The sequence below is a fragment of the Gymnogyps californianus genome, chromosome 1 (assembly GCF_018139145.2).
Source record: "Gymnogyps californianus isolate 813 chromosome 1, ASM1813914v2, whole genome shotgun sequence".
In the NCBI taxonomy this organism is placed as follows: Eukaryota; Metazoa; Chordata; class Aves; order Accipitriformes; family Cathartidae; genus Gymnogyps; species Gymnogyps californianus.
Window position 1 is genome coordinate 73,926,688 of NC_059471.1, and position 12,083 is coordinate 73,938,770.

The 12,083-nt window shown below is 40.2% G+C and overlaps 1 protein-coding gene across 1 annotated transcript in view; it reads left to right on the plus strand.

Annotated features, from left to right (window-relative positions):
* Positions 1 to 12,083, plus strand: part of GABRG3 (gamma-aminobutyric acid type A receptor subunit gamma3) — a 325,926-nt gene that overhangs the window by 272,494 nt on the left and 41,349 nt on the right. The window contains exon 6 of the mRNA XM_050900977.1: positions 1,488 to 1,625. Coding sequence (XP_050756934.1) covers positions 1,488 to 1,625 — 138 coding nt within the window. The remainder of the gene's footprint in view (positions 1 to 1,487; positions 1,626 to 12,083) is intronic.

The window sequence follows — 12,083 nt, forward strand, 5'->3', positions numbered from 1 at the left end:
AGAAACATGATCAGAGGGCTCAGTCAAACAGGAGCCAGGCTCGAGAAGATTTCAGAGGATGCAGGGCTAAGGCGCAGAGGCCCTGCAAAGCTTGACTTCTGTCACTGAACCTCTGCATCCTCTGACATAATCTGCCAGCCAAAAAAAATTAACCTTTAGATCAATCTCACAGACTGGCATAGCAGAATTGGCAGTGAAATCTGCTTGGCAGCAAGAGTTCTCATGGAGAACAGCAGGGCTTGTGTTTGTTACTCAGTCGGGTCCTTCACGGGTTATTTCTTTATTTACATTGATGGGAAATATATGAATGTGGCATTTTGAATTAACACGTAGTAATTTTCTACAGATTAGAACTGAGGGACTTGCGGGTGCTGTGTTAGTGAGAGGGACAAATGAGGCCACACACACCTTACAGCAGTGCCCCAGCAGGGTGGAACCTTAAACAAGATGAAGAAGACACTCATAGGAGGAAAACATCAAGGAAACAGCACCATGATGAGAGAAGTTGTTTTGCAATGCAAATATAAAAATTTATCAGTATCCAATGGGAAAAAAATTTACTGATGAGACAGTTACATTAACTGGCTATTGTTGTTGTTAGGCTTTTCATTTGCCTTGTAATCTACATCTACCATATTAATTATTAGATGAATAAGAATTTATTGTATTATGCATTTGAGAACAATCTAGTTTTAACTGGCATGGGCATGCTGTTGTTTTCTAGATGGTCTATTATTATGTTTTGGGCTGGTTGAAGATTTGTTGTTGGACTTCAATTGGAAAATGCCATTCTTGAACAAAAAAGAAACTAAATATTGGCATGAGGATTAATTATGACTACTGAGTGCTAAATTGATAAAGGAAGACTTTCAGAGGCTATTTCAGCTGTAGAGATGAGGTGATGTCTCATTATATACCACAGCCTTTAGAAGTAATATGATGGCATAATCACTTTAAAAATCCTTTACTAATTAAAATTTTGCTTTTTTGCACTGTATTGAGCTCATTTCAGAAGTACAGTAACACACACCACGTTAGAACTATTGCCATTTTTAAAACAATCTGTCCTTTTCAATTGTTTACATCTTACACTGACACCCCCCCCCTTTTTTACATTCTATTTGTTTGCACAGCTTCTTCAGCTGTGAGCATATGTAAAGCAGTATACTTCTGTGTCTGGACCTCAAATTAGTACAATCAACTGCATCTCTGAAGAGATCTGCTTCTGACAGAACCAATCAGAATTTTTGTCCTTTGGGAAAAAACAACAATTGTGAAAAATCATAGTTCTGCTAGTATTACAACTCTATTTTTGTGTGCCATACAGCTCTGTAGATGAATTATACCACCAAACCCACTGAAAAAGCATCAGATCAGAAATTTAGGTATTCCCAAAAAGGTCTAAATCAGTGAACAGATACTGTTTTGCAGTACCTTTTTTATGAAATGCAATATATTTATATATATATATATTTTTTAATTTCTAGATGGCTACCCTAAAGAGGAAATGATTTACAGATGGAGGAAAAATTCAGTGGAGGCTGCTGACCAGAAATCTTGGAGACTCTATCAGTTTGACTTTATGGGTCTCAGAAATACTTCAGAAATTGTGAAAACCTCTGCAGGTAAGAATGATACAAATGGTAGTGCTTATTTTGGAAAACAAATTATTTCAAAATATTTGTTCCAAGTTTGCTTTAATTTGAGTGCAATTTGATTTCAATGTGTACCAATGTTCATATTAAAACCTCTAGTGCAGACTTCAAAACTATTGACTTTGTCTAGATTTTTGATAACTTCTTCTCTACTCTTTAATTTCACAAACTGAGGAATAAATGCTAACTTGACATGGCTGTTTGTTATTTACGTGAAGTTACTATATGATTCCCATTCCTCAGTTAAGTTTATTAAGCCATTCCTGCATTGAGATATACGTTTTCACCGTAAATTAAAGAGAAAGATTTTGAGCACAATGGTAGGGTTAGTGAAATTAGACACTTTCACTAGTAGTTAATCATTCCGCCACAGGTTTAGTATTTTTCTTAATATTTCAAAGGCGCTCTTTATTTCTCAGCTGATCAATGCCTTTGCTAGTGACCTTACCAATTGATTGTAATTAAAACCTAATGATGCCTGTTTTATTTCTTCAGAAATCTTGCTGTTTCTTATAATAACAGCAACATAGGGAAAAAAGATGTACAAATAGAATACATTATTTGAACTGGATAAATTATCATAAAAATCAAAGAATGTCTAAACTTCATACATGACTCTGCAGTAAGGTCCGTGATTACCGTTTGGTAAGTCTTCTCCCAGCTGCAGAAGGAACCTGCTAGAAGCAACCTTCTGCTTAACTGGTGGTGAATTTTTGAAAAACATCATTTATTTATTTTTTTCAAATGTAAGCAGAGCTATGTTATTCTTTTGGAAACACTGTGAATAATAGTAATAATAAAAAATTATTAATCTGTGAAACTGCTGCTGTTGGGTCATGGCCCACCCACTAATATCAGCAATGTATTCTCAGGACTGGATAGCAATTTTTGTAATGAAGAGTCACTAAAGCTTTAGTGAATATTTTGGGCTGGTAGCTTAGCAGAACAAAATGTTGCAAACAGCACACATGTAAAAGTTCTCTTCTGTTATGGATACAAATCCTTGTAGTCTGTAAGTTTCTCACGAACACAAATTTCCCGTAAGTTGAACCAGGAGTTGGTGGATAACAGTCAAGTACAAAATACCAAATCATTAAAGTATGCAGGCATGGAGCTCATTGGAAGGGATGGTAGGAATAGGAGAGAGAGCCCTGCTCTTTCTGCTTTGCTCACATCTGGAGTGATGCCATCCTGAGTTTGCATCAAGAACTGCTAAATCTGCATGCAAGAAGAATTACCAAGTCAGCCGTATTAAGATGTTGACAGTGTCTTGATAAACAGATCTATTAAACTCTTCCTTTGCACAGGACAAAACCATTTTCATAAAGGTCTTAATCAAGTAAGTGAATGGTTAATGTGGAGCAAGGAAAAATATGTTTCCTATGCTCTTTTTAGTATATGCTCAGTTCTTATTAAGATGAGTGAGCTGACACAATATTTTTCCTATTATTGCTATTGCTGTTTCTGCCCACCCATGTTTATGAGTGCAAAACCCAATAGCAGTGTTGAACTGAACCTACTGGAGCCATCACATGATATTTCTGTTCTCCTGAAGGCATCACAGTGGCAGAAAGTTGTTGGCAAACTGGAGTTTATTCAAACACTAACCCCCCCCCAAAAAAACCTGTCAGGAGGTTGTGGAAACTAATGTGGAAGAAACAATGTAAAAGGTATGGGTCAGATTGTCATCTGGTGTTATTAGGTAGAAAAATGAGTTGTGCATCTCAGCAGATGTCTGAGAAGGGGCTCTCAGTCAACAAGTATATGAAAGATGTGAAAAATAAAACCCTGAGTTTGCACATGGACCTGAATTTGCATAGAATAGGCTCTCTGGCTGTTTTTACGCTATGGTTTAAGGTACTTTCAAGGCCAGATGTACTGAACTTTGACAGTATTTACTGTCAGGAGCAAACCCAGGGCCAGGACTTGGGAAAACTAACAGGTACATTGGAAAACCTTGAGTACGCCCCTTGCTATAGAGCAAGGATTCCCAAAATGGAGGGAGGGGGGCAGGACACAACCCATCTGGGACTTTGCAATATGTCTCAGAGACAAAATTTAAGGTAATTCTGCGACTACCTGCTGTGAGTGTCTAAGTATATGTGAATGAGTAGAATAAAGAGGCATCTGTGCTATGGTACGTGCCTATTTACTGAAGAAAAGCAGCCCTGTCCAAAAAGTTTGAGAATTAGGGAACCCCAAAGCGGCTGTTCCCTACTGTGTGGAGAATCTCTGAAGAAGGGAGGTGGCAGCTGCTGCCTACAGGTATCCCATCTCCTTTACACGCCACAGGGCCCAGAGGTGGTCAAAAAAGAGATGCCAGGTTCTGTCATGGAAGATCTGTGGCATACTTACACTTACACAGCTGCCCAGAGAGGGAGACTGCGCTGAGTCTGCCTCTAGGATGCTATGGGTATAGGACCCCCCTCGACTTCGGGCTGCTCCCCAGAGAGACCAGTTCCCACCGACTAGCCTCTGGGTCTGTGTGGGGCCCCTCTGAGCCATGCGGGAGCCCATAAAGGCCCCACCAGCTGCCATCCCTTTGCATACTCGGGACAGAAAGGAAGAGCAGCGTTGTTCAGAGTGCTGTTGCAGGGAATCATTCAGAGTAATGAGATGGAGTTAGGAAAAGGGAGGCAGGCAGGATACCAACAGCAGCTGGTATCCAATGGCAGGGAAATATACCAACAGCATACCAATGGCAGGGAAATTATGGAAACTCCTATTACTCAGGGCATTTAAAAGCAGACTAGGCAAAGTATGAGAAAATGTGCTGCGGGGAGCAGTCCTCCACTAGCAGGAGATGGATTCAAAACCCTAACGTCTTTCTTTGCTTCTGACTTACACCTTTCTGCTGGTTTATGACACTATTACTTCTCATTAAATTGTGTGTTCATCTATAATGTGAGAACTGCCGCAGCGTTACCTACCTGTGTCCAGTTCAGGGATGCCTTTTTTAGCTCCTTTTCAGCAGTGTTCTGGCTACAATGAAGAGAGGTCACACTGACCACACAGCAACATGCTGCTGTTCTTCCAGCATTTGTGTAAGTCCTTTCTTGGTAGTCATCTTCACCACAAAATTACTAGATTTAGTACTCAGCACAGTTCTGCTATTTGATATTCTTTCAGTCTTTGCAAATCTTTTTCAGACATCTAAATAACCTTTATGTTAATCTAGGACAATTTCAGAGGTACACAAGTAGTCACAAAGAGTGTATTTCTGAAATCTAAGCAAGATGAGAAATGTGGTCATCTCTTGCCTTGAACCAGCAGTGGCTTAAAGCATTGCCACAGTGGTGTGCTTTACTTTTGCAAGAAGACTACCCTTTTTTACAATAATCTGGCAGCCAGAGAAAGTTTTCATGGCCATCTGGAAGAGGTGTTCAGCTTTTTCTTGAGGATTTTTTTGAATTTCATGCTAAGATACAAACACAACCAGATAAATATCTACTGCACATGGTGATTACGTGGAATACACAGCAGAAATCACTGTGCCAGTGCTGTGGTCATGAACCTTTATCTTACACTGTAAGTAAACTCTCACTGTCAGGTGATATCAAACTAATTCACAAGTACTGAAGAATTCCCCTGTTGCTATCTGGCAAGATACTCAGATACAATAGCAAGAGCACTTCTCTGGCTACAATGTCAAATAAGGCTGACAAAGATAATTAAAGTAGAGGGAATACTAAGCCACCTGGCATTGAGCTGTGAAAAAAGGAGGAACTGCATGTAAGGAGAAAATTCTCAAATTTTAAAACTGCAAATCAGCCAATGGAAGGGTGACCAGGAAAACAGGAGAGAGGAGAACATCATCCTTAAAAGAACTCTCTGTGCATTTGCAGTAAACTTCAGGTTTCCAAGTCCTAGACTTTCCAAGTACACTGGGGGGGGCGGGGGAGGAAAAAAGAAACAAAACAGAATCATGAAGGCATCCACAAATAAGGCTCATGGAGTGAGCTTCAGTGTTGCTTGTACTTTTCTGCTGCCATCTCCCCCAGGAAAAGTCTATTCCTTCTTTTTAAACCACTCAGTTTTTTACACTGCTAGATAAACACAAAGACCTTGTAGCTACTGAATCTAATTTTCATTTACTTGAAAACTTCTTTGCATCATGCAAGTCCTATTTGTGTTCTTCCCCAGATGCCTTTAGCCTGAGAGATTTTTGCAGTCCAAAGGAGCCTTTACATAAGTAAGTTCAAGATAATTCATCAGAAATAGGAAACACCATAGAAGTGCCCTATTTAACTCTATTTTTTATTAAAAACTTTAATAGCTGATCATTACAAATGAAATATACAGAACCAGACAGAAAGTACCATTTCATACATTCTGAAAAACCCCCGAGCATCACTACCCAAACCTAATAAATAGCCATAACTACTGCCATAAAAAGGTACACCTTTGCATGCATACAACGGATGGGTGACGATTAGTGGAGTCTGCCTGTCATACCACTTCTAAATTGTGCTTTATATTTTGAAATTGCTGTTTCATCAAGTACCTCAGCTTACATGATGCTCTCAGCCCTATATCACAGGGCTGCAAAGCAAGGTTAATATCTGTTGTCACTGATTCAGATAAAGCTCTTTGGGATAATGCTAATAACAACACAATTTAAAGTACATTCTCTGTTGCAGGGGACTCAGTAAATGGCAAGTAAAAAACTACCACAGAACAAAAATTGGAAAGCTTGTCTTTTAAGAAGACGCAAAGACCTGCATAAATAGCTATTGGCAGAAGAAGGGAGGAATAGACCTATTTTTATAGAGAGGCCAAATTTCACTGGGGGAGCTTTCATCAAGTCAAGGAATGGATCAGGCAGAGACAGGCATTAGCCAATCCTCCTTGACCTTGTCAGAAGACCGACACACTCCCAGAGATTTATCCAGAAGAAAAGATGCTTATGTGCCTGGCTCTTCTACTAGGTGAGCAAAGAACAGCTGGCTTGAGAAACCATTTCAAAATCGGCACTTCTGCTTGCTTTTTGCTGTTAAATGCTCCCAGATCACTTAGCTGTAGGCACAGAGGGCCCAAGACGAGTACCCACACAAGAGGAGCCAAGCTGCCCAGTGGCAGTCCAGGGTTCAGCCAGCAGTCCAGCCATCACCCCATAGGTCCATGTCAATGGGGCAGGACCACCACCCAGCCCAGACATCGGGTTGGCAGGGCAAGGCCAGGGTCGGCAGCAGGCAGCTAAGCCCCTCAGCTTGGGGAAGGGATTGCAAGGGGGGTGGCAAAGAAGGATGGTCACAGGCTGAGCAGGGCAACTGGAGCCTGTTGGTGCACTCGTGGCCCTGACAATGAGTGGAAAAAAATGCATGAGATGCCATAGTTGCTGAATGTGGTTGTGTCTGTGCATACTTGTTTTTAATTATCTGATTCAGTCACACTCTCTTCTGTACCAGCTAACTGATCTGAAGACATTTATTTAATGAATATTCATGAAACTTTTGGTTTTTAAAGTCATTGACATTTTTTAATGTCCCACTGAGTCCTGATGGCACATCAGAGAGTGCTTGTCATCTGTGTGTTCTTCCCAGGACAAATGTGAATTTTGGGTTTTTTTCCTCAAATAACAAATTCAGTGGGATCCACCACACACTACTTCAGCTGGCTGTGCTGCACAGACTGTCTTTAATCAGATGCAGACAAGTGGAGGCTCAGATAAATGCACCGCATTGTTTGAAAACAGTGCCTATTTTTATCTACCTGGCATTCCAGGAGCTTTGCCTCTTTCAGTCAGGGTATCACATAATCTTAATTGCTTTAATGGTTAGGCTTTAGTTTACAGCCCTCAGCAGACATCTACTCTGGGTACCCATGATTCCAGACAGTGTCCCTTCCTCTTCCAAATACTGTCCCCTCCTCCCCTTATCCTGTCCTGCCTGACTCGTAATGTGAGTGCAGAAGGGGAGAAAGAGAATTTGCTTTTTTTTTTTTTTTTTTTTAACCTGGCATGAGTGGAGTGGCAGCTGGATTCCAACGTCTCAGAACCTGCTTTCCCCTGACAATATCTTCTGTATGTCTGGCATTTGTGTATGGAAGAAGTCTGTCTAACACTCCCCAAAGAGGTAGAACAGAAAATGGTTTTGGTGGGAGAATCCTCCATTGCTCTACTCTCCCGCTCTTCAGTTCCCACACACCTCCCCTGGCCTTTAGACACTTCCAGATACAACCCATTCTCATGGTTGTTGGGTCTTTCTTTGTATCAGGTAGATGTAATTATCCTCGTAGCTGTCCTTGGGTTCTTGAGATTTGTGGTCTGAATTTTAGACCTTGCAAACCTACAAATTGTGCTTGCATTTGTTCCCAAGGTTCATTAAATCAGGTTTGGGCTTTCAACAATCTGTTTCTGTCATTTTGAAGGAAATCCTGAGAAGTTAGGAATCAAGCTAAAATCCTGTGTTGCTAAAATCCTGTGTTGAGTCTTGAAGCTGAGTATAAGTTTATTTTTATAGGTGGTAGACAGAACCATAGAGGGACAGTCGATGCCTGAGGTGCCACCCTTCACCAGAATCTGCTGCCCCCATCACACTCCTTTCTGCTTTCTCACCTTACCTACACAGACACACACACACAACTTCTCAGTGTCTTTGTGCATCTTCTGCCCCCATGGGCCCTCATCCCCAGCAGCTCCAGCACTGCCAAACTAGCAGGTACCAGGAATGCACCCCTTGAAGTCCTTCTTGTCCAAATCTCCAGCTCCAATGCTGAAGATACCTCTGCTTCCTGCCATCAGAGCAGGCAGCATGTGCACACCGTACTAGCACTTGCAACCTACTTTTCACTCATCTTTTCTTTCTTATCTGCAGCTTTCTCCACAACTTTGTCCTTAAGGAAATCCATCAGACCTGGTGCAAGAACATAAAATCCCATTTTGGACTTCAAATAGGTTGAAAACACTAATTAGTACTTGAAAATAATGCCTAGTACTGACCCACAGAACTGACCCATGGCATATATAACCAATTCACTCTCTTACTTTTTGTCTGTTCATTTTTCATAGTTCTTTGCGAAATATGACTCCAACACCACCTTTAAATCCAGAATGTTTATACAGCTTAAAATTACTTTGTGTGCAGCACCAAATACACAGCCTGGATTTGAATTGGCTATCATTCTTTGGCTCCTTTCAGAGGAACAGAATAATATTGAAAGTCCTTGCCATTGCAATCATCTCTGGAATGAGGGAATATTGTAAGACTTCTTTTCTGACAGTAAACACCAATTATGTGAAAACAGAAAACTAGTCTGATTATAAGAAGATTTAGCAATAATCTTTTTGTTGACAGAGTTTTTATCTCTGATACAGTATTTGCAATAAATAAAATCCCATTTTAGCAGAGATAATCAACAGTGGCTGTATTGACTTTTAAAAGATATTCACATGTCAAATGATAATCGATCAGAATGAATATTTTGAATAAGCCTAGTTTTTCTAAGAGAAATTTCAATTTTTATTTTTAACAGCAATTCATCTTGCACTGATATTGTAAACTTCATATAATAGATTCTGATAATTTTGTCATTAGCCACTCAGGTTAGAAATGTAATAATTAAATAGACGATTACTAATAATACTGCTATTCTGTTAAAGTGTTTTCCTATGTTGGTTAGAAGTTTGTCTGACACTTATGGGAATCAAAACTTCTATATTGCCCTGCAAATCCAGCACTTGCCCATCTTGTTACAAAAATGTCTCACAAAGCTCATAGTAAGACAGCTTCTGAAGAGAGTGATTTGTAACTTGATCAATAGCCTACTGCAGTTAATGGAGCTTTTCCCTGATGCTTGCCTGGGATCAGATCCTGAAATGTAGAAGCCTGAAACTGGCTATTTAATGTGAGTAACGCTTCAGTCACTAGAAACTAGAGAAAGCTCAGCTTAATGATATACCAGGGGGCTAAGTATAACATGCTCTAAAAACACCTTTCTTCTTCTGTTTACGAATAGTACAAAAGATGATTAGAACAAGAGGAGTGTTCTGTTCTGTTTTGTACATTTTGTAAGTTCAGCAGAACTGCATATATAACTGGTTTCTTTCTTATGCTCTGCCTTGCGGAGACGAATGCTTAGTGTCCTTTGTATAGGCCCTTACTGCTGCAAATGGTGAGAGAGATTAGAAATAAAGTAACTTTATTTTGTGGTAAAAGCAGAAGTAAAAAAAAAAAATAGACAATGGAAGACTCGGAGGCAGGTCTTTGCCTGCATTTTTTTCTTAAGGGAAAATTTCAGTATGAAGTGATTTTTCCCTAAAAAAATATCCAGTTGTCCTCATTAAAGGACTTCAAGTTGTCTTTCTTAAAGATTTTCATATTGTACAGAAAAAAACCCACACAGTCTTTTTCCATTAGGTTTTTCTTCAGCTGAGGTTTTTATCTGATAGCTCCATATTCTGGAAGTTTTATATGTGTCTAACTTTAAGAGGTTCTTGAATTAATGTCTTCATTCACTCATCCATTGGTATTGTTGAATTTGTTGCTTCTCTTTGTACATGGAGTCCTGATCTCCTGCTCCCTTCTGCTGGAGCTACATCATTTTCCATTCCAGGATAATTCACCAGGACAGGAGGATGACAGGGCTGACTGTTCTCCAGTGGTCATAACCCAAAGCTTGGGGTTGTTTACCTGAGCTCTCCTCTGATCTTGAAAGAGTAATTGAATATTAAATAGCAACACCAAGAACTAGGTGAACCCATCTCAGAATTTAGCATAAAGGCTAGCCAAATCACTCATTTGAAAGGTAGGGACTTTGGTCTCACATGTCCTGGTGCTTCAACCGGTAGGCCACCCGGTAAAAAGCAGAAGGCTGGTATTGCTTCCATGTTTTACTAGGAAAAAGACTTTGGTTCCTTACTTCAAAAGAACAGAGTGATGAATTCTTCATAGCAACAGAGGCCTTCCTAGCAGCCACTTCTCCTCATCTGTACTTTCTCCTGCCCAGCTTAGATGACACCATGGTAAGCTGCTGGTTTTCATGGGTTCATTCTGAGATGCCCAGCTCCCACACTTGCTGCAGAGAGCCATGGCAAAATTGGGTCTGTGAGGACAATTGTGTAGCCAGGCATTGCCAAGTGAGAAGTTGCACTGCTGTGTGCATGATACCCAGGCCCTTAGAAGTACAACGCTTGGTCTGCTGGGCTATGTTTATAAAGGCAGTAAAATGCTGTCAGTGGTGGCAAAAGCAGTAGGGAAACGGAAGTATTTTCATAGAAAAGACACCATGACTACAGTCAGAATGGCTTTACAGGTGTCTTTAATACACAAAATACAAAGTGGAATTGGATCAATAAGTTGTATTTACTTCTAAAAAGCTACACAATGTAGACAGAATATTTTGACTGAAATTGCGAAACATATCTTGAGATTTTCTGGCCTACAATGCAGATTGATGATACAATTTCTGGTACTAGTATCACTGTAATGGGGGTGGAAAGACATATTACATAAGAGCTGTGAGCCTCTTTGCATTTACACAGCTGAGAACAACTTCCTAGACTCTTGCTATTCCAGCACCTCTGGCTTTTATTCCTACTTCTGTGTCATTACACCACTGTATTGGTGATTTATGGTTGGCTCAATCAAAAGTTTTATATTAACGCAAACTGTAAAAGTTTGGCCTTTGCCCAGGGTTGCTACAATGTTATCTAAAAGTCTTTCACAAGCAGTAATTGTACTTAATTTAAAACTCACAGTATTGCACAGGATATTTTATATTTTATTCACTGCTGAATCTACAATCTTAATGAGAATGTTAAGATACAGAATGGGATGACTATTCACATCACAGAAAGGTGCTAAGTGTCTTTTTAAATTTTAATTTGCCATACCTTAGAAAAAGTGCAGCACAGGTTAGTTATGTGCTAACAAGATCTCTCTAAATTTAGCCTTTACTCTTTCACATTGGGGTCATGTTTCCAGATTTCTTCCATGCGGTCATGGAGGCTCTTTGCCTCTAGGACCCTTTTCTGCAGCTAATATTCACAACAGTCAGGTCTAGTTCATAATAACAACAACTCCATTTCAGTCAACACCTTCTGCTTCCTAGTTACACTGGCAAGAACCAAAATCTCTTCTATGATTAGTTGCCTGATGCTGGATTTATCCACCACCTACTGAAGCCAATAGGCATCTTACCATTAGCTGCCAGAGAGTCTGGCAGGTATGAGCTATGCTGTCAGATAGCTAAGGAAATGGTACAGTACAAGAATAAGTGTTTAGCAGGTTTCCAAACCTTCTAGCAAATGCAACCAGAGTAATGATATGAGATAACATGAAAGAGCACTCCTGAAATGTAAGGAAGCCTGCCATGGCCAGGGCTACCACAGCATCCCACAGAGAACCAGAGGTGAACCCTTGGCACTTGGGTGTGGCAGTTTGGCAGTGACAGAAGTCTGGGCTGGCATCAGTCATGATGCATTGTGGT